At 48.4% G+C, this 23,624-nt stretch overlaps 1 protein-coding gene across 1 annotated transcript in view; it reads right to left on the reverse strand.

The window, feature by feature from the left end:
- Nucleotides 1-17,843, reverse strand: part of LOC105187804 (inactive tyrosine-protein kinase 7) — a 48,522-nt gene extending 30,679 nt beyond the window's left edge. The window contains exons 1-2 of the mRNA XM_025299481.1: nt 17,583-17,843; nt 6,310-6,612 (exon numbers count right to left, since the gene is read on the reverse strand). Coding sequence (XP_025155266.1) covers nt 6,310-6,612; nt 17,583-17,628 — 349 coding nt within the window. The 5' untranslated portion in view covers nt 17,629-17,843. The remainder of the gene's footprint in view (nt 1-6,309; nt 6,613-17,582) is intronic.
- Nucleotides 17,844-23,624: the final 5,781 nt, after the last annotated feature.

Here is a 23,624-nt window from a genome sequence, read left to right on the forward strand (position 1 = left end):
ACGACGACCTCGCGTGCTATGCGAGAAATTTTCTGCATGACGAATTTCAAGTGACGGTGCCCGCAAAGTATCGCCTTCCTGCGCTGGGCAGTCGCCGGCCGAGAAGGGGGCGCACGCACTCCACTCAACTAGGTACAAGCGATGAAAAATAGCCATTGTGTTGTGGAGCACAATACGCGAGGCCTAATTGTCGTTTGGCCCCGCATTATGCGGGGAGACTGAGCGCGCGGTGCAATAATGCAGGTATATCCTTCGACGCTGCCTCTCCGCGCTCAGGAAAACCATGAAAACCGCATATACGCGCGCGCGCGCGCGCGTGCGTTTAACGAGCAGAATAAAATTCTGCACGCTCGACAACCGCGATTTATTAAATAGCGAGAAAAGTCGAGGAAGTCTCCGAAACTTGCGCGAACGCTGAAGGGACCTCTCGCTGCTGCTATATCACACACTCACGAGTGCGATGTAATTTCGTGTTTTCTGCCTAAAAGATAGGCACGTAAGGACCGCGTGAGTTACTCGCGCGGGTAAGAAGGTGGTTCCTATCCGACTCGGAAAGCGGAACGCTGGAAAACGATGGGTTATCGACCGCGTAATCCGACAGGTCTAATCATCGCGTTGCGTTAACAAGGGCGAAGGCGGAGAACGAGAACGTCGGAAGAGAAGAGAGATAGAGTGAGAGGAAAAGAGAGAGGGCACAGATATTCGGCAGTTAAATCACCGACATTTCCGCGCGCAATCGTGCTCCGGTATGCAGTCGTTAATCACGAGGAGCTCTCTCTCTCTCTCTCTCTCTCTCTCTCTCTCTCTCTCTCTCTCTCTCTCTCTCTCTCCCTCTCTCTCTCTCTCTCTGTCCCGCTGGTCGTCGGAACATCGGAAGACGAAGATGTGATTTTTCTGCACGACTGCGCCACGCACGTCGGATCTTATCGTCGCGTACGATTCGCGCTTCGCGTCACGTTAATTGCCATGTGATGCGCTCCTACGAGGGCTCTTCTTCGTGCTAACCTTCGTATGCTGCCGCGCACTGTCGCCAATTAAGCGCTTGCGGAATGATGAATAGCGAGGCACTTTACTTGCTCGCTTTAAACGCGACGATGGCACTGCCTACGTTGCGATACGTTGCGAAGGGATGCCGGTCTAGCTACATGAATATTATCGCTAGTATTAGGCAGAGCGAACCACACGCCGAACGTCGGGCTTGAACAGGGAAAGAGACGCGCGCGATCGATAGGAACGAATTCAGGTAAGAATTCAAGAAAAGCATTTTCGGGATTTTTCTTTCATTTATGCCGGCGGGCGGATCCACGCCGACGAATTCGGAGCGATTTGTGAAACGTATCGCGATAAAAGTTATGCACTTAACGCCCAGTTCGTTTTAATCTCGGTCTTTCACTCATATACGCGCATCCCTTTACGAGCTCTCTCTCTCTCTCTCTCTCTCCCTTCCCCCCCTCTTTCTCTTTCTCTTCACTCCCTCTCATAAAGTCGGCAAACAGGAGCGGACGAATATTTTACGCGGCCGCGTTATTGCGCATAAAAGCGGAAGCGACTGAGTAATAACGAAGGTAACGACATGCGTCAGACGCTCGCCGACAATAATCCGAGAAATATAGCGGAGCCCGAGAAAATGCCTTAATGCGACGGTGTCGTGGCGCTGGAGGGAAGGGAGGAGGCGGGAAGTGCAGTCGAATCTGCGCTCACGTCGTATAAATCAGATACGATCTCCCGAAGCGTCGACGATGCACGGTTGAAACTTGCTCCCTCCCTCCAGTTTCATCGTTGCTTTCTCCTCCTTTCGCCCCCTTCCCCTTTTCCACCCTTGCCGGAGGCCGAACAACTTCCCACCCATTGTTGCGAAACGCAGCATCCTTTACCCGTCGCAGCGAGATGTTATTTTTTTATTTGGACAAAGGATCCTCCTTGCCGTGTTATTACCCCTCTCCCCAGTTCGTCTCGCCATCGTCGCCCCGCTCGCCCTAGCGCCGAGGGGTTGGAAATTAAAAAAGAGAGAGAGGGACGATTTGCACGGCGCGGAATATTCACGCGCTCGTCATCGTCGTCGACGGTACGTTCGAGAGATCACTCATTGCGGGACGCTCGACCTTTCGAGGAGAGGAGGGAGGGGAAGAAGGGATGACAGGGATGAAAGTCAGAATTGGGTGCACACGGGGACGCGCGCGACGACGCGCCTTCCCCGCGCTTGAATCTAAATCGCGGAATTTCTTGTCGAAAGCGCCGTCGGCGATGGCGAAAGATACAGGAGAGCGCATGTGCTTCTTCCTCGAATCCATTACAACGCGAACTATCAATTAGAAACCGCATCCGTTACAACCTGCGATACGTTTCTGCGATACGAGGAAGTTCGTACGAAGAAAATCCGCCGAGCCTGTAATCCGCTCAGCTTTTCTCAGTGAACGGTATCCTTCGCCCGCCTCTGACGAAATATCGCGCGCGCCGGAGAGCCTAATTTCGATCGCGCGAGAATACGATATTACCGCGCGTCACATCGCGCGCAATTAATCTTGATTGTGTTAGACAAAGCTGCACGCACCGTTACCAGCGGTAATTAACAATTATTTACTATATACCGCGGTGCTCGCCGGGATTTCAATCGCACCGGGAGAAGCAGGCAGGCGGGCGAGCGCGCTCACGCGCGCTCGCTCGCACGACCGATCGGCGTCGCTGTTAATGTACCGTTGAATGTTAATGAGAAAACGTTAACTGGTTGCTGAACCTAATTAGGACTTTATTATACTTGCAAATAAATCGGCCGGGGTAAATTCGTTCGACATATTCGCTCGCCCCGGCGTTTGCCGCGATGCTAATGATTTTAAGTAATTATTATCCGCAGCTGCTGCGTCAGTTCACGCCCTCGCGCGCGCTCGCGCAACGCTCGATACTTATCCGCGATTTCGCAAATGCAATTTAAACTCGTTTCGCATTCAATATTCCGCCGACGCGTTTAGCGATCAATCGTTCGGGGCCGACTGTCTAATTGATTCCGGCGCGACTCGAGCTCCGGAAAAGCGACGCGAAGCGGATACAACGACGACGAATGACGCCGCCGCGCCGCCGAGCTCTCTCGCCGGGTCCGCGCATTAAAACACCGCTGGGAACCGTATTTTCGCCGTAAGCGCGGCCGGCGTTAGCCGCCGAAACGCAAATTACCGCCCACGAGAGCGACTCGTCGCCGGATACGCCGAAATATGGTTGGTCATTAAATTTAATGAAACGAAAATACGCGACGCGGGATAGCCGCGCGCGGCTCGCGCGCCGCCCTCTCTCTTTCTCGCTCTCCTTCGAACGAACGATGCGAGGAGATTTAGATATTAAGCCATGGTTTTAAGGGATCGACTAAAACGGTCGTCTCGCAAACGCACGCTCCGCGATGCTCCGTGTCTGTGCGCGCACCCAGTACAGTATAAATACACGTGCGCTACAACGGTATTTCCTTCTCCCCCCTCCCCCTAATCCTCTCTCGCTTTCGGTGCCATCGCCACGGATCATATCATGCCGGCGTATATTACGGTACATTGTGTATTTTTCTCCTCGTACCTGCGTATACGTTACGTGTCATTTCGCTTATCTATTGTATTATTACGGACGAAAATATTTGCGCTGCGGATGTAACTAATAAACGAGCTTACGAATGAGAAACGAATGAATGGCGCGTCGGCTGTTTCGAAGCTGTCGTTACAACGTCGAAGATATTTATCTCGAAAAAGGAATGCCCTGCGTTCCCCTCTCCTTTTGTGTTTTCTCCCTCTCTCTCTCTCTCTCTCTCTCTCTCTCTGTCTCTCTCTCTCTCTCTCTCTCCGCCTTCTCTTTCTTCTTCGCGCGCTCCGTCTGTTTGTACCCCTCGCGCGAGTATCCATATTTTACGGGCGAATGCTCGCGAGTAACGGGTAATCGTTGCGAGACGCCGCGTTAATATTTGACGCGAGCTAATTAGCGATCGGACGTGCCGTCAGTGTCACGATTAAACCAAGTTCGTCGTCTCTTCGTGGCAGCATCGACAGAACTATACGAATTCCCTCTCGTGCAATTCCAACTGATACGTTGCTCGCGACATTCATTATCACACTCGGTTTATTTGTCTTCCCGACAACGAGTAATCGGATTTGCGGCTCGTTGTAAGACCGATGTGTTCTCGTTGGTCACATTCACGCGTCGCGCATCGTCGCGATGAGAAATCAATAGCGGCTCATTTCGTCCGAGAAATTGTTTCGTTGTTATTTCCCTCGTCGTTTCATTCTGGTCTTCGGGGATTTTAAACAGTGGAATATGTATTAAAAGCGCAAACAACAAAATCCATTTACAGAACGGCCGAATAATGTGATTCTCTCTCTCTCTCTCTCTCTCTCTCCCTCTCCTGATCTGCCTCTCTCTTTTTATCTCATTTTAAAGCGACATTAACACCGCAGACGCGGGTCGCTATAACGAACCGTACGCACAGCCGCTACTCTTCCCGCGCATACGAGCAGTTCATTAAAAACCCCGCTGATTAGACGAAAGCCAGAGTGACGCCGAACAAAGAACATCGCGGAAAACGCGACATCGCTATTATCGCCGCGGTGTTTATTGCAATTACCAAATGAAATCGGCGCGTCGATATTAAACCAGAGCGCGAGCGTGCTAAATGCACTCGCAGCCGGCGTGCATTCTGCTGCGCGCCGTCACCGGCTTGGCAGCTGCGCGTAATAATAATTACGAAGCGATACACGTGATAACGAGTCGCCCGTGCGCTAACGACGCACTCGCGTCGCGTTCTCCTCTCTTTCTCATTACGTTTTCTTCCCCGTCATGTCTCCTGCGTCTCTCTCCTCTCTAGCCTCTCTCTCTCTCTCTCTCTCTCTCTCTCTCTCTCTCTCTCTCTCTCTCTCTCTCTCCCTCCCTCTCTCCTCGCCTCTCGCCATCCCGCCTGTACCTCACGACAATCTAATAATATGTACTTTTCCGCAAATTTCTTCATTACTCGTTCGGTCTCGCGCGCCGACGCCAGCACCCGGCTTTATTTTTCTCTTTTTCCAATCCCCCTCTCCCCGCCTCCCTCCTCTGCATCTCCGCGCGTTTCTCTGATTCGCGCAAAAATGCTTACGCAGACGGACTCTGCGCGCGGTATATACATAAACGCTCTCTCCAGTTAGTCGCTCCCCCCTCCCCTCTCTCTCTCTCTCTCTCTCTCTCTGTATCTCTCTGCTCTTCTCTTTCTCTTCCTCTCTCGAGGTTGGCGGAATTATTTCCAGCTAGAGCAAAAGCCCCGAGCGTTTTCGAATCATTAAAATGTGAACGCGAGAACGGCGGCGTAGCTGTGGACGCCATATTGGGCAGCGCGCGGTTTGAGAGCAAATTATCTTGCTTAATTAATGTCGCGCGGGCGAATAATTGGAGAGGGGAAAGGCAGGGTGGCCCGTAGCTCGAGCCATCACGAATCGATTTCTCCACCCCTCCGTCCACGCGCGCGACCGTACTTACAACCCCGACGGGATCCCTCTCTGTGTCCCTTTTCCCTCCCGCTGCCGCGACATCCCTCGGTCCTTTCGCGCTTCTCTGTTTCACTCGCTCGGCCCGTGTAATTTCTGCACACGAGGCGTTTGATCTGAGCTTTTGCGGGCGACGAGAGACGATTAAAAAGTGCCGCGCGACGACGATGCGGCTTCGACGGGGGTTTCTTTCGTCCTCGAATCCCCCGGGCGACGACGATGACGAAGCCCGTCGCGTCGCATCGCGTCGCGCCGCGTCCTTTTGTTGACTAAGCAACGGTGCCGGTTGAACGGCGGATTATATCGGTTTATCGGCCCGGCGCAGTCGCGCACCGTTGAATAGCATGCTGTATATTTTATAAACCGCGCGCCCCCGCTATGCGAGAGGCCGCCGCCGCCGCCGATTTTCGTCTCGCCCCGTCGCGCAAGCCGGACGAGCGATTAACCTGACGCGTTTCCGCGCAGAGTGAACGGAAACACAACGTGCCCACGAATAAGTAGCAAAGCCACATTTACCGCCCGTTGATCCCGCGACATCCCTCGTTCGTTAAAGTTCGGCCAATTCGCGCCGACAGTCAAGCAGCGAGCGGACACGGAGTTGTATCTAGCTTGGATCAGTCAAACGGTAAGCCTAAATTAAGTACCCGTTCTCGAGAGAGCGAAGAGACATTGCGAAACTTGTCGGCCGTTTCCGCGGATCTTGCAGACTCTCTCGGCGGGGTACACTTTTGCATACGTAATCCCCGCTGCAGAGCCGCGTCATCACCTGCTGCTGCTCATTACGAATCGCAAACGTGCGCGGATAAGCGCGAGCGCTGGGACTCACATTGTACGTCGATCTTGGCGGACGAGCTCTCGATCGAGTAGCCGGTCTCCTCGTGTGTGGCCACGCAGACGAAGTTGCCGCTGTCCAAGATTCGATTGACCCTGGTGATGTAGAGATCGCCCTCGACCTGGTGCCTCCGCGGGCTGGGCGCGAGCGGCTGTCCGTCTATCTTCCACGAGTACTTTACATGCGAGCTCGGCTGAGCCTCGCATCTCAGGCGTACCGGAAGCCCCTCGACGACCGAGTGCTCCGCGGGGCTCACCGAAAAGTAGAGATCGCCGTCTTGGCCGCGAGCGGTTGCCACTGGAAGAGAAGGCGAAACGTCGCCTCGTTTAAATCTCGTCATCATCTCGCGACCCGCGACGACCCGCTGTCGGGATCGGGCGGGGTAAATATTAGGGGTACCGGCAAGTCTTTTCGTTTTTTCCGTCTTCTTCACTTGGTTCGAATGCTGCCATTTTCCAAGAGTAAGTTTGATCTTAATGATGGTTGATGTACACAATAAAGAAATATTGTTAACTGAGCTGGAATTGAAATTAATTCTGGGTTAAAATTAAGAAACCGTACACTATATAACCATGGAAATTGAAAGCTTTAAAATACGACAGGACACTTCTCGGTACCCCTAATATTTATTTCTACCTGAATGCACACAGATATCATTGCGACGAGCCACACACACACACACACACACACACACACACACACATACGTACACACACAGCGCGCGCGCTACTGCATGGAAAAAACGAAAAAATACAGTGCGGTCTATGGCGGATGGTTTCCCAAATGGTAGCGAGTGTGTCAAAGCGCTTCTCCCGGGAACATTTCGAAACAAACATCAAGAATGAACTTGCCAACGACGAGAAACACGATCATCGCGGATCATGCGCCAGCGCGCGACTATCAGTGAAAAATAGGAAAAAGAGAAAGAGAGAGAGAGAGAAAGAGGAAGAGAGGAAAAAAACACACGTGTCCAACCCGGTAAAGTGACTATAACAAACCACGAATAGGCGACTGCGCCGCGATCGAATAGAGCTGCGTCGAGCGTGCGGAGTGGGAAAAACAGCCGCGGCGAAAATCCGGCGCGTTCGAGCTCCGGCGTAGCTCCCGGTGTTCGTCCGGAGTGGCGACCGATAACGCCGCCGCCGCCGCTCTCCCGTACTCCGAGTATGGGAAATGGGAAAAAAAGAGAAGACCGACGTAAAATGTACAATATGATACGTGCAGAAGGATCGTGATTCTCCCGAGCCCGACGAGTCGGGCCGCGATCGTTGCGCTGCGTTTGCATACAATGGTCGCACCGGCGTGGATTAAATCCTCTGCCGTCGGGGCGAAAATCGATCGCCCTGTGTTTCTCCGCACCCCTGCCGGGAACACGCGTCGTTCGTTCGTTCGTGCGTACGTGCGTGCATGCGTGCGTGCGTAGAGCGCACACATAACGCATATACGCGGCGCGGTGCATTGCCGCGCCGCGCCGCGCCGCGCCGCGCCGCGCGCCGTCGTCTCGCGTACGCCAGCAGCCATCGATCTCACGCTCGTGCAACGTCGACGCGCCTGTAGCGCGCGTCTGGGAATAATTAATCCGTCGTGGTCGCGATTGCGGCCAATAGACGAAATATTATATCGCGTTTACTATAATCTAGCGGACGCGCGTTCAAATTTCAGATTTCAGTCGCTGCAGTATCCGCGCGTATCGTCCCCCTCCCCTCCGTCGAGCCTTATCCCCCCGCCGCCTCTGTGGCCCGCTCCTCCCGCGCTGATCGGCCATCCCCGACGACTCTGCATTGTTGGGAATAAACGACGGATATCGATCAGCGATGTCGGTGGTAGGGCGCGAGATTGTTCAAATAACCGTGGTAGTCGGCGATATTCGAAATAATAATTGAAACGCTACTTTCGCCGGAGCAATGTGTCTATTTATTTTTATCGCGTTTATTTATCTTTTATTTGCCGCCTCGAGCAAATGGAAGATAAACAAGCGCGGTGAAATTTCGCGGGATTGATTGGCCCGCGCGCTGTTACAAAACGCGACTCGCAGCTGTCGCGTTTATGTCTATTGTTGTAATGGCGGATAACGGATTGTTAGTCTCTCTTTCGGGGCGACTTGTAATGTTTAAAAGTGATCTTTCGACGGCGATATTTTAACGATATTGTATAAAGTATGAAGTTTCACGTGTATTTTGACGGAAAAATCGCACGACAGACTTTCCATGTGTGATCCGTCGATTTTTCGAGAGTATGAGGATTATTTAGAGTTGGACCAATTTTACGCATTCGACAAACTATTCATTCCTTGTTAACGTACGATTATGAACAGCGAAGAATCGGATGCCAGAGTGAGTCCGAATTATCATTCGGCTAATGCCGAGTTAAACTTCAAAAGCTATCATCAAATATCACCTCACCAACTAATTTTTCTTGTTATGTTTATAGTAAAATATATGCGAGAATCGATAAATATTAGGTATGTACAAAGTTTTAGTCTTTTTCTCAGTCCTGTAATGTAATTACTTTAAAGTGAAATATTTTCCCGCCGTTTTGTGTTTTTGTTAGATTGGTATTGAATTTCCTATAACGCCATTCATTACGATTCATTGGTATACATAACCTTAAAAATAACAATACAATGAACGATACGAAAAATATTCGATACTACATTCGATATGGATTTCAGCAAAACAAATAAAAAAAAGAGAAAAAAAGACACTGTTAAAGCAAGTGAATCTATTTATCCTCTTCTTGGGGAAAATATTGCGTCCAAAAATACGTGCAAATATTGGCTTTGTCGCTTTAAAAATGGTGACTTTGACGCGAGTGATTCGCGCTCTGGAACGCCACGAAAGCTTGAGGCCCACAATTTGGAAGCGTTGTTGAGTGAAAACCTATTTCAAACGCAAGTAGAAGTAGTAGAAGCAGAACAGCTCGGAGCTGGTCAAGCAACAGTTTTAAGGCGACTGCATGAAATGGGAAAAATTCAGAAGCTCGGAAAATAAGTACCGCATGAATCGTCGCAAAAACAGCATTATCCGCCGGTTGAGTACGCGCGTTTCATTGCTCTCCAGACAGCACAAAAAAGAATCTTTGTCGAAAACTGTTACTGGCGATAAAAAGTGATCTATGATCCCAAGCGCAGACATCCGTTGGTGGATTCCGGACAACCTTCTACATCAACGGCAAAATCCAATGTAATGTCGAATATCGAATTTTTCGGCGCGCATTGTATCAACTGTTATTTTTAAGATTATGTGCACCAATTAATCATAATGAATGACGTTTTAGAAAGTTCAATGCCAGCCTTTTACAAAAATACGAAGGAAAATCTATCAATTTAAAAGAATTATATTAGAGGGCCGGAAAAAAGACTAAAACTTTTGCACACACGTAATAATAACGTCAAAGTGTATGATGAAAATTATTGTTTTATAATGATATTGTCACTACCGATAATGTGAATAAATATCCATAAAATTGTCAGTGATTACGTTTTTTCGATAAGATCAAAATTCGCATAGGATAAAAAAATGCTAATCTTTAAAGGTTCATACCAGCTGCCAGCACCAACATCGAAAATCCAGTCCCCATGCTAATGGCTCTGTGCAGGATCGTTCGTGAAATTCTATGCGAGGTCTTACCGCACACGTGCCAAAAAAGAATTTATGTCACGATAATAATAACAATTCAACGCGTAGGTCTGTTACGCTCAGCAACTAATATCCCCTTATGGGATCCCCGAGCGCCATATAAGCTGAACCGTGAGCGAACAAACACGTCGGGAACCGTAACGCACGGTCGTAAATCTATCATAGTGGAGCCTCCTAACTCTTTTATTTATCTCCGCGCGCGGGCCCTGCTAGTCTCTCCCTATCTATAATTGTGTGTGTGCAGGTACCTTTTTTTCGCGTCTGATATCAAGCCGCTTTCAAATCCTTAACCGCCGACTAGGAAACCGACTAGGCACACGGGAAACGTGCACGCAACGTTCGACCAACGGAAAACTCCGCAGGATTCGAGTCACTGCGATCACTGATATCGACCAATATAACCGCGATTAGACCGATGCTGATGAACATCGCGATGAAATACAAGAGCGTGTGTGCACCTTGACATGTCGGGTCCACACGGCAGCGTCGTGCGCGCGCAACGTCAAAGGAGCCATTGATTCCGGGACGCGTCTCTCGTCGAGGAACGAGGAAGCCGCGGCGAGTGGTCCGGCCGTGAAAGTCGGAAAGGATTCCTCCCAAAAATATCACGGACTTATCACTCGCCGTTTCCCGTATTGCGACGGGAGAATTTCAGTTATCGCGGCGTGTTTTACGACAGGGACAGAGACAGAGACATCGCGTGTACGCGTGAGTGTTTGAAGCGCGATCGTTAAGCGGCGGCGGCGGCACCTCCCCGCCGCCTTCGAGCGCGCGCGGCTCGATGTCAATCTCTGCCGTGGTTTATCAGCACACGAGCAAGACGGAAAGAGAGCAGCGCGTTGCATCCGAAAAAAGAATGGCCGCTTGCGCCGCAGTCGCGCGAGTCCCGCTAGCCGGTCGTGAAACCTCCCCGAAGGGTAAACACGACCGCTTTTACGACCTACTCTCGAGATTGGCTTCCTTCCCCGAGCTAAACATCTCCTTCTCGTCTCTCTTTCTCTTCGGCGACAGCTGCAACCGCGCCGCTTTATGACGTTTACACAAGCGGCTCGATTTTTCGACTGCGCTGCCCGATGGTGAGTGCCTGCGCATGTTTCACGTCTACAGGGTGTCTCCCGTGGAATCGTCGGCGAGCTACAAAGGGGTGACGGCTGTTGTTGCGTGACGGATCTTGACAAGGGTGAACGCTTAAATTCACGTAAATACCGACAACCTGCTAAATCGAGAACCGCGTCGAGCGGTCAGTCGGCCGACAAAGTCGAACGACCGACACCGGAGGATGAAACGTCCATGTTGTGTAGGATTGTTCTCAACGAATGTAAAGCTGAAAAATATATCGCTCGGTCTCGCACTGCGTAATCGCGCGGCGCATGAAAGCAACGAATGAGAAGATCACCGCTAGATTAGTCGAGCGACTTAAGTACTTCGCGTCGCTACAGCAATGCCATTAAGGAATTCCCGATTTTAATTTCGAAATGACCCTCTAAGAGGATCATAAGACGATCATAATGTCTTCCTCTTGCGCGTCTCCTTCCGGTGAATCAAGAGTGACGAGAAAGTAACTCGCTAGGGCGCGAACAGAAGGGGTTGTTTTCTCAAAGTAGTCGGGGCAGGGGAGGGTAGTTTTGCGAGAGCACGATTCCATCTCGTCGGAGCACTCCTAGATTATTATTCGTGGTACACGGTGTACGATCCCTCCCCAAGACGCCGTGGGGCCGGGAGCGGGGGAGAGGGGGGGAGGGGGAGTTCGTGCCGCGGTAGAAGCGGAACTTGGCTCGTTATATGTTACGGAATTTTTTTTCTCGTGGTACGTATGCGCGCGACTTTGGCGCGCATAATGACCGCCCTTAAATCGAAAGATCGCTTTTAGAACTGTTCGAAACTTTTCGCATTTCCATAAAGTCATCTCCGCCGGATGAGAAGTTTAAATCAGATAAAATGACAATCGCACTCGCGCTTGTGCGCATCCGTGACACACTTCGGAACATTAATGACGCTCTCAAGAAGCTCTCTCTCTCTCTCTCTCTCTGGAGCGTCTATCGCTTTTTTATAGAGACAGAGAGAGAGAGAGAGAGAGGGAGGGAGGGAGGGAGGGAGAATATATATACAGACGGCGTAGAAATTCTCGATGGCTCTCGACAATGTTTATACGAGAGAGATCCAACGTACCGTCGCCGTCGTCTCGAAGAAACGTCATACATGGACGCCCGTGAGAACACAACAAGAGCGCGAGCAAGGGCTAGCCGCAGTGAGAGAGGGAACAAGCAACAACTATTTATCGAAACATCTTAATTTCCCGAATGGCTCCGCGCCGCAAGCGCGCCGCTCTCCCCTTGCGGGTTACAAACTTCCACCTAGCCGCGTATCAATTAGAACAGCTCCCAGCAGCAGCAGCAGCAGCAGCGGCACGGCACGGCACGGCACGGCACGGTTATATGTAACGCACGCCGAATGCATAATTCATCGCGTGCGCGTAGAATGCGCACTTTATCACGCGGCTCGCAGCCAGCGAACCACGCGGACATGAATTATGCGCGGGCCGTCAGTTACGCCGAGCGAAGGAGCGACGAGGCTCGTACGCGAGCGCTCGTGTGAAAGGAAAAATTCACCCACCCCCTCCCCTCGCCCCGCTCGCTCCCAGTGTGTACCCTACCGATCTTTCAACGATCCCCCTCCCTCCCCCCTGTCCGCCGCGACGTCTCGCAACGACGTACACGCGCGTATTCACGGGGGTGCCGATCTGCGCGGCGCTGTGAGTGCAAATAATTGTGTTCGCTGTGCCGCCTTCCAGACGTCCCGAGAGCGCCGAGGTTCACGCTCTCGGGGCGCTTCCGCGGCTCTGAGCTCGTCCTGAGAGCTGCTCCTGAGCACGAGCCGTCGCCACCGAGACGCGGGACGTATACGTAAGGCGCACTTATTAAAGGAAGGGAGGGCATGCGAGGATAAAGAGAGCGAGAATAAGAACGAAAGAACGAGAGAGCGAGAGAGCGAGAGAGAGAGCGAGAGCGAGAGCGAGAGAGAGAAAGAGAAAGAGAGAAAAGAAAGAAAAACAGGAAAGCAAGAGGGAGGAAGCGCGAGAGCCCGCCGAGGGCCAGCGAACGCTGACGCCCTTTTAGTGAGGGCAAAGTGCAACCGCTCGCTATCGCCTCGAGGAAGCGCACGGGACGAGCGAGGGTGGGGGGGGGGGGGCAAAAAGGGGGAAAAAGCGCGACGGAAAGATGATACGCTGCGATATGACAAGGACAACTGCGAAGTGCGCTGTTGTTCTCTATTTTTTGAGAGCTCGAGCTGCTCGAGACTCAAGTGCATTGTTTCATTATGGATGAGTTGTAGGCTCTATTCCTAGTCGAGAGAAACGCAAACGGCGGAAAACAGATGGCCATTTGATATAATTCATCGCCAGTACGACGATGTCTAATTTCGTTTTACTGCAGGCCTCGGTAATTACACGAGTGAAATGTTATTGTTGCATTAAGTGGCTGAAGCGAGATCGGAAACAAAACTACCGCGTCGCTAAAGCGGTGAAATTACGCGATGCAGTTGGCATTCGACGAAGTAATGGGGAGGAAAAAAAAAGGAAAAAGAGAGGCAGACAGAGAGAAAGAGACGGAAAGAAAAAGGGAAGAAAGAGAAAGAGATAGAAAGAGAGACAGAGATAGAGAGGGACAGAGAGAGAGAGAGAGAGAGAGAGAGAGAGAGAGAGAGAGAGAGAGATTTGGATCGCACTGACGCGGTTTCCGTTCGTGGAAATCAGTCAAAGGAGCTCGCCCAACGGAAAATGAGAGGAGACGCGATATGGCTCGAGCGCAGAGTGCGCCATTTTCGGAGTGTGCATAATGACAACGCGCGAGCGAATTTCAAAGAGCCCGGTGTCGCCTATCGGGCGCCTCTCTCTCTCTCTCTCGACTCGCTTCTCGAAATATATTATCCACCGCTTCACAGCGGACTCCGTCGCGCGGGGGTCATCAAACGCAGCCACAGCTCGTGGCGAGCCGTTTTGCGCGCTTTGAACTGCGCCGTGGCGGCGAAAGAGAGGCATACCCGACAATCGACGCGAATGGGAAGAAAAGAGGTGAAGGGGGATTGAAAGACGATGGTATAACGGAAGAGATGAGCGCGCGCGTTTTTTGCCGATAGATGAGCCACAATTTCGCTATTTCCGAACGACGCGCCGTTTATCCGACGATTCTCTGTGTGTGTGTGTGTGTGTGTGTGTGTGTGTGTCGGCAGAACGAAAAAGCCGGCAATAAATTCCACGCTTTGTAGAAACTTTTTCCCTCGGATGTTGTTTATTCGAAACATCTCAAACTTGCGTTCTCACACATGCTCACGAGTTAAACTAAATGTCCGGATATCCTTATTATCTGAAGAAAGAAAGAGAAGAAGAAAAAAGGAATCTCGACAAAATTCTACAGCGCGCGGAAGCGTCAAGTATTGTAAGCTAGGTTACTTATGCCGAGCTAACGTTTTTTTCTGAGCGATGTTACGACGACGAAAAGCTGTAAAAAGCATCTTCGCCGAATCTTCGTGCCCAAAAATAGCCTAACCGAAATCTCACGTGCCCGGCACGTACCGCGTTGCAGCTGCGAGCGTAAGCACAACACACGAGTCTGAATACGCGCGCATGTCGCCGGCGTTTCCAGAAAAAGAATGTCGGTTTTGCTCTTTATGCGTGCTAGCTACACGCCACCCCCGCGTCTTTATTAACCTTTCTCTTACTTTCTCCCTCCTTGCCCCCCGCCCCCCACCCTCCCTCTCACTCTCTCTCTCTCTCTCTCTCTCTGTTTCTTTCCGGAGTCGTTCCAGCAGCTCGGAGGATCAAAGGGCTAATACAATTTCTCTTTCTCTCTTCGCCGCTTCCTGCAGCGAGACACGCGTACACTATGACGTCGTCACGCAACGTCTGAACCGGAGGAAAACGAGCGAGCAAGCGGGCTAATAACGGGCGCGTAGGAGGGCGACGCGGAACGGGCGACTCCGCGAGTAACTCCGCGTTGAATAACATTCGGCGTATAAAATAACCGCGCGCGCCAGCCGCGTACAAAGGACCCTTAGTCGCGGAGCGGTGGCAAGAAAAGCCGTCGTTCGCGCGAGGAGGAGGAGGAGGAGGATTGCGAGAGCAACGGAAACGGAAAGTACATAGGGAGAGAAAGAGAGAAGGAAAGAAAGAAAGACGAGAGGGGCGAGAGCGAGAGAGAGGGAGCCGGACTTTGCCGGCGACGGAAACGAAACGCGACGAGAGCAGAAGAGAGGAGAACGAGAGGGCAATGCGGGGGGGCCAAGCCGCTCGTGCGTACCCCCATCTTCTTTTCAGGGGCACGGAACGTCTCGACGGGACCTCGATCCCGGTTCTCGTCCGTAATCCGAGACGTGTAATTAGGAGCACCGGACCAAGATGAATGGTCGAGTGGTGTCGGTAAGTGGTAGGATGAGTGAAGGAGTAGAAAGACAGACAGAGAGAAAGAGAGGAAAAGTGCGAGAAAGAAAGAGAGAGAGAGAGAGAGAGAGAGAGGAGAGGGCAAGAGGAATGGTAGCGAGAGCGGGGAGAGGATACCGAAGGGTAGCAACGGGGCACACCAGGGGCGCACTCTCCGGGGTTACTTCGTGTACGCTGCACGCGCGCACCCACCTCCGGGGCCGCGGTGGCCAATATTAGGTATAGGTGTACACCTATGTAATACCACACGTCGGCCACCCCTCTGCCCCCCCCGCTCTCCCCCGTCGCCCTGTTCCTTCTCCTTCTCTTCCTGCCCGTTCGCAGACTGAGTCTGCGTACACTCGTCGCTTCACATCGTGTAGGTGTGCACGGCTATCGAACCGGTTCCTCCTCTTTGAGAGGAGAGCCATCGTCATGGTGGAGAGTGGCAGCATCCTTTCCTCCTCTCGGACCGCGATCCCGAGAGTTCCCCGGCGAGAGACGAGGAAGATTCGCCGCGAGAAGGGCGCAAATTGGCCGGCTCCGATTTGGACGAAGGGATATCTCTTTCTATTCTTTTTCCCCGTGACTCTTTAACCTGCCTTGCCGAGTTAGAAAGAGAGGGCGAGGTGGGGAGGGGGGGAGGGGAGAGACGGAGAAAGAGAGAAGGCGGCGCGATACTATGAGAGGAGAGAGTTGCCTTTTTTTTCACTCTTGCATTTTTCTTTCCGACCTTCTCTTTCCTCCGAAGAGCAGTGTGATGTTGTCGAGACGCGGTCGGTTGTCGTAGCTGACGGCCGAATAACAGGTTTGCGATGAACTAGCGGCGAGGAGAATACAATGTTCGCGATAATACGTAACCTCGCTCGCGAATTTGATGATAAAATGGACGTTTAATGCGAGAGTGGGTATTCCCATCGAACGCGCGCCGAGCTGAAGGACCAAATTAGCCTCTTTTGCCCAAATACGTAAGCACGTAATATCGTAACTCGTTGAGTTGTTTAGAAACGAGGTAACATCATACACGACGAGTTACGGTGATTTCAGAAACAATCGTCGCGCCCGCGCCGATCAAATTCATTCGAGGAAATAAAGCGTACAATAAATGGCAGAAGCTCTCGTTCGGAGATGTATCAGCTGCAAGACGGGTAACATCGAACGAAGAAGCGTGGCGAATATAAAAAAAAAAGAAAAGAAGCAAATAGTGAGTAACGTTAAAAGCAAGCCGCGACTAGGCAGAACGATTTATGCGATCCAAGGCCCCTTCGCGGCGCATCGCACGCGCCGCGCACTCGAGATGCTTAATCGCGCGCTTAAGCAAACCGGTAACACCGAAATATTTTACTCGGCGAATTACGCGATTTTATCGCGAAGCAGCAGCAGCAGCATGCGACCGGGAGCGGGTTACTACAGCGCCTACTACTACAGTGCTCGGCGAAACGTATCGTGCTCGGCGCCGAGTATCGCGCGCCGATGCACTTGCCAGATATCTCGAATTTCCTCGCGCACGAAATGATACTTGCGCCCTCCTCGCTTTCGCGAACCTACAAGTTAACGCGTAACTCAATATCAACAGACTCTTCCCCGCGCGTTTCCTGCGCCAACGATATCGCGGGGTCTAACGATCCCGCCGGAGAATCGCCTCGGGCTGTCTCTCTCTCTCTCTCTCTCTCTCTCTCGTCGTAGCTCGAAAACGCTCACGTTCGCAAGGCCCGCTTTTTCTTCCTCCTCTTACTTGCGGAGAGTCGAATCCGCCCGAATTCGCGACTCCAGGCCCCGGTCGGGGCGCGCGCGATTCGGACTCAATTAGCTGTAATTGCATCGGCGAGCGCCGAAAAAAGGCTGGAAAGAGAGGAAGAAAGAGGAAGAACCGCCGCGCCGTAACCGGTCGAAGTGAACTGGAATCGGCGTGAGATCTCCGAGGGAGAAAGAGAGAGAGAGAGAGAGAGAGGGAGAGAGAGAGAGAGAGGGAGAGAGAGAGGGACAGAGAAGTAGGGGAGGAGGGGGAGGAGAAAGAGAAACGCACCGCCACGGAAACTTCGATCGGCTCTTCCCTCCGCGTGATTCACCCCAGCGCACAGACAGATAGATAGAGAGACAGACACCGGCATGGCAGCAACAAGGAAACAGGAGGGAAGCGCCGTGCGCGAATCGCCGGCGAGCCGCCGGCGTATGTGCGGCTTATACTACTCCATTTCGTATGGGGTACTTACGCAGGCAGAGCAGCAGGGCCGACAGAATCGATGTAACGTGCCGCATCCTTTCCTTTGACGTGAGATCGAGCGCTTAGCAGCTGACTACGAAAAGCAGGGACACAGTCGTCGAGTGCGAGGAGAATGTCAAAACACCGCGATGCCTCGGCAGGGCTCACGTCGCGATCATTTTACCCTCGTTCCCGTGCTTACAATTTATAACGGCGAGTATGCAGCGTGAGACGCAACGAAAAATCACATCGACCGACCGGCGCGAAGCGACGCGCGACACTGCGGCGGCGAATCCACGCCGTCGCACAGCGACCTCTAGCGGCCGGTCTCCGTCTCACTGGTCATCGACGAAGTATTATCAAAGAACGACGACCTCATGGGAATTTACGTCGACGTCGTCATTTGAGTTATTAGCTTATGATGTAGCGGCGATTGTCAGCTTTATTATTATTTTGTTCTGGAATTTAGAATTTAGAAAACAGTATATATATATATATATATATGTACAATAACTGCATTTTAATGCGAGTTAATCACCCAAGTATTCATGTCGAAATGGTCGGTAATATAGATACCTTACGTTGATTCCCAGGCCCTCTTCGTGTCTGAACGGTAATCGTCACTTTTTTATCCAGAGTCGACATTCTCCAAGAGCGCCTCGTCGGTGATTGAGACAAACAGTGAGTGGATCGATGAAATTGCTAATCAACTTCGAATATAAGCTGATAAACGAATACGAAAAGTGCAAATTCATCAAAGCACGATGTATGATAAGTACTGTGTTTTGTAGAAGTTCTTGTTTTTCGTTCGTAAGAAAGAGATGCGTACCTTCCATTTCCCTCGTCTGACTCAACATCTTCGACACGAATGCCCACGAATTTGAGGTATTGCATTTTACCTATTTCGTACGACCGATTGATAATACGTATCTTATAATACGTATCGAGAGTGTCAGAAATATTTTGAATGTATTGTAACAAAATAGCGTGCAATATCCGTTGTAATCAGATATCTCATATAACAGATCATCGAGAGCGCCGAATGAAATTGCGGGTGAAGGATCCCGAGTGAACGATCACTATCTTGAGAATCGCAATCACGTGATACAACGCTCAACGGATCGGAACATGTCGAGATGTGCAAATTCGTGGAGATGTTCCGTGTTTTTCGCAATCACTACTTGCTGAGGGTGAGTCTTGCGCTCGAGTCACCGTTAAGGATGCTGAAAGTACGCAATATAGCGGTGTAAGATGTTTTGAGATAATTTTGCATGTGCTCGGGGCGTTCTGGTACATTTTCCAGATATTTTAGGCGTGCTTAGGATGATATTGTGGTGTCTTGTGTTGTTCGGAAAATTCCGTACGTTCACGCTGCAACTAGGATCGTTAGTTAGCTGCGACAAGCGACCGTTTCACGGAAGTGAGTTTCGAGAATGTGGAGTAGAGTCTCTTTCTCTCTCTCTCTCTCTCTCCCTCTCTCTCTCTCTCTCTCTCTCTCTCTCTCTCTTGCACGTTATTCCTTACTTTATAGCCGTTGGAAGTTTAAATCGCTACTCTCTTCAATTTACCGAAGCTGCAGTTTCGCGCACGAATTATCGTCGGGAGTGCTGAAAGTAAGTTTCGCATGTTCGTCGCGGCAGTGTCTTTAAATAATTGCTCAAAGTGAATATTTCGCGGAATAGATGTTGGAAAGTGCCAAACGAAATATCGCGAATTAAGCATCTAATAGACAGCTCGGATATCAGATCTTCCTTCTCGTCGAAGAAAATATTGGTAAATCCCAATTGGAAACATTCATGTTTATAACGAAATCTTAATTTACTCTAATTTCCTTTAAGGAATTGATTAAATCTTGTACATTATTATATCCAGTCTAATTATTATTACAGTCTTGATATCGATATCGAAATGATAAATATATGTTTGTATAAAGTAGGCGTCTCATCTTGTGGGAACTCGCAACTATTAAACGTTACGGCTTATTTTTAACAAGTTGTGGAGTTTCTTAGAACTTAAACAAATAGTTTCGCCGATAAATGCAGAAAGAATGAATTCGAACAAACTGAGACGCCAGGTTCACGTTATATTCTAATTCGCCCTATATTTCTAATTTGTCAGTATTAAATGATATTTACTCGTTAAGATTGAACTGTGTGCCGCTCAAGACGCAACGATAATTTCAATTGATATTTTAGATAAATATGAAAATCTTGCATTTTTATCTTACCATGGAAAGCTACATTTAAAAATATGTTTAATCGATTGACTTTTCGATTGCATTTTATTAAGAATATCACTTTCGTATGTCATTTTAATTTATAAATCATTATAATTATTATTGACTGATTATAAATCTGATTATAAGACTGATTATAAATCAGTCTTAAGCAATAAGAAGAACGGCTAAATATTTCTTGGATGCGCTAAAGATATCAGTTTTTCAATTAATCTTCTCTGAAGTTTCTACGGTTTCTAGAAGAAAAACTGTTAAAGACAGTATCGAAACGCGCACGGAAAATTATTTATTATTATTATTATCAGCGGGGAGCAGCTCAAAATAAATTATTTCTTTGTAACTCCACCAAACAGAAAGCATCACCTTCTTGGAATACAAATTGACTTTTGCTATGGATTCTATACGTTCATTTGCTTATTTTCAAATGTATTTGCATTGAACATTGTTATACAGAATTCATTTTTTATCGTCAGTCATCAGTCGATCCAAAAACGACTATTTAGTTGGCCAAGCAAGGAAATAGCTGCAGAGACTTGATTCAATTTGCTCGCTTCGGTCGGCAACGCAAAACCACACGCTGCAAAACAGACCTTGCGCAAATGCTGCACCCACACATCGAGCTTCAAAGTGTACCCAAATCTTTTTTAGATGCGGTTAACGGTCAACCGAAATGCGGTCGATCTGTCAATGTTGATTCTCTCAGCAACCTCTTCTGTTGAAATTCGTGAATTATTTTACACTAAATCGCGCTCGATGTCATCATCTATGCGAGAAAGGCGGCCAGAACGTGGCTGATCGTCAAGGTGGAAATCGCTATATTTAAATTTCGCAAACTATTTCTTAACAATTCGAATTGCTGGTTCTAAAAGACACCTTAAGTGGTCCTAATAGACATCTTGAATGTTTTTATGGCGGTTCCAATTATTGCATTTTTCCGAAACTCATAAAGGCATAACTAACATGCCATAAGTGCGGACTTTTTTTTTTACTTATTTTCAACAATTTTTTTATAGCGTAAATTCAATCAAAATACACGAATCTTTTGCTCAAATAACAACTAAATATGTCACAATGTACAATACATACAAGAATCAATGACTACGTTTAGAGATTTTAAAGAAAAAATATTTGCGTTTATCACAATAAGTATTTTGATGCTTTTTTTTTTACGAATAAGAACATTTGTTATTTTGTGTAGACATTTCCCTAGATATAAAGCAAATCCGAATGAAACTGTCATCGCTGATCGTTACCGACAAAATACAAATTATACAATTGAAGCAAGCAGAACAAAAACGATCACCAATTACGAGTAAACGACACAAAGTGATTCTTCTTCACGACAATGTTCGACCTTATGTTGCATTATCAGTAAAGCAAACGCTATTAGAGCTGGAATAGGAAATCTTACCGCACCTTGCGTATTCTCCAGACCTTGCTCCATTCGATTATCACTTATTCCGATCGATGCAATATGCTCTAGAGGACCTTCTTCGAAGTTGATCCAATTTTCAACAAATTTTCGCACTTGTTCGAAGTTATGAAAGTATATATCCTCTAAAAAGTAAGCAACCCTTTCTTAGAATTATAAACGTTTCTCCATATTGGAGGTGATATGAGTTGTTTCTACTTTTTCATTAATCATGAATCCCGATGAATAAACAAACGAGTATTATACCATAATATTTTATTATTGCCTTGTTTATAATAAATATTCGTTTGAGAAGGGGAATATGAGTATTCCCCTTCTCTTCCAATACACATTGATACCTTTGATTCACAGAATTACAAGCTTTCTCATTCGCAGAATTACAACATTTTAAAGATTAACTGCTTAAGACAACACTCCTTAATGATATCGGCAAGTTCATCGCTCTCCAACATCAGATGATTACCTTTGATATGACAGACTTGTACGCTGCTTTCGGTCACCTAAATAATGATTAATATTTTTGTCAATTGATTTTCAAAGTCGCAAACTCCATTGATACGCGTCCTTGTATTAAGATTGCCTTGTTCAAGCCGTCATGTTCGCCGGCAGAAGGCAAGTAGAGCGTTGTGGGTTTTAGTAACAGTATAGGCGATTTTATCGGCAACGACGAGAACGCATCGTAAATAGCCATCAAATGTTTATAAATTGTCGTACAATAAATCTTGTAATTTTCAAAAGAAGTTATTTGTACCATATCGTCTGGAAAACATTCGACGAAAACATCCAACTTTTTCTCCCACGTCGTCGTGCTTGGACAATTCTGACTCTAATAGAATCTGTTAACAATCATCGTTATCTATGTCTCTTACATTATAACAATAAACTCACTTTATACAACATACCGATGTATCACCGACAGAGTAGAAGTGATCCAAAAATCCTAAAAGAATATTATTTTGAAATTCCTGAAGATTGGTGAACGGAAAATATAGTTCTTTTAGAGCTCTCGTATGGTTCGATGTGCCGTCAATGAATATTAACCGTCCTGTGAAATTTCTTGCCTTCAATAGTTTCGTCAACTCGATAGCGATTAATGACCCGTATGAATACCCAACTATTATGAATTCCGTAGAACTCACTATTTTTGATATCATGCTGCAAGAAAGATACAAAAGTTCTTTTTCTTATTAGTTTCTTAATCGAAGTGACGCAATACCAGTCTAGTGGAATGGAACCATTGAAATATCGAAAAGGCAATTTTGCTGTTATATCAAGAGGCACGGTAGTGCCTCGCGCCAAGTTCAAGCGCAACAAAGTTGCACCCGTATCAGTTGCATTGTATCATTTTTTTGTAGAACAGTTTTGTAGAGTTTTATTTATAGTATTCAATAGAAGAATTTATTGTTAAAGATATAAGTTTTATTTGTACAAATTTATTACTTGTATAACGAAAATAATAAATTACATTGCCCAAAGTAACACGTTCAGGTGCGGTACGATGCACAGTACTAAAAGCGTAAACATTGCCGTTTATATCATTTCTTTTGCAAAGTAGTGTTGTAGAGTTTTATTATAGTTATAAATTTCACTTGTAAAATTTGATGTTACATATATAACTTGAAAAAAAATTATTTGAAATTTCTAAAAATAACTCAATATGTATTGCGCGTGTACTTGGCGCCTCTTTTTACCTTTCTGTTTAAAAAGGTAAGTTTTATACAACGGTACGGGCTCTCTCGTAACGACGCGTCCCGGCGGAACAAGGTCACGCGACTTTGAAAATAACATGTTTATAAGTACGTAATTGCCGCGACCGTTTCCATTATTGTTTACACCGCGGCGGCGGACGGATCGGCGGATCGCCGCGCGTAATAATTTCCGAATTTTCACGCTTGATCACAGTGTACGCGCGCGTGTAACATGTAATATTCGTGCGTGTGTGTGCGTGAGTGCGTGTGTGTGTGTGCATGACGACCCGAAGCATCTTGAGCAATAGCAGTGTTTCATGGTCTTTAAAGGTAAACTTTTATTGGTTAACTTGATTAAGTGAAAAGAAGCTAATTTGTAGTCTCGAGTCTTCGTATTCTTGATGCGGGGCGCATTTGTCGCTGTAATACTAATGAGGAAACTCGCTTTTTGTTATAGATCTGCTGGAGTTTGCGGCCACGCGATAGCTGCAGTTACCGGGATGCAGTTTCGACGGACGCCGATGCTGCACCGGAGGATCCGGTTCGGGCCGAGCAGAGTCGGCTTGAAGGTGAGGTTCACTGATCGTTTGTACATTTCTTCTTCATTCATTGCGATCGAAAACCGAGTGATTGAAATAAAAACCGTTGAATTACGATGGCAAAGGATCAACATTTGTATCTGCGCGCGCGCGCTTC

Source organism: Harpegnathos saltator, unplaced genomic scaffold (assembly GCF_003227715.2).
Source record: "Harpegnathos saltator strain DR-91 unplaced genomic scaffold, Hsal_v8.6 scaffold280, whole genome shotgun sequence".
NCBI classification, from domain to species: Eukaryota; Metazoa; Arthropoda; class Insecta; order Hymenoptera; family Formicidae; genus Harpegnathos; species Harpegnathos saltator.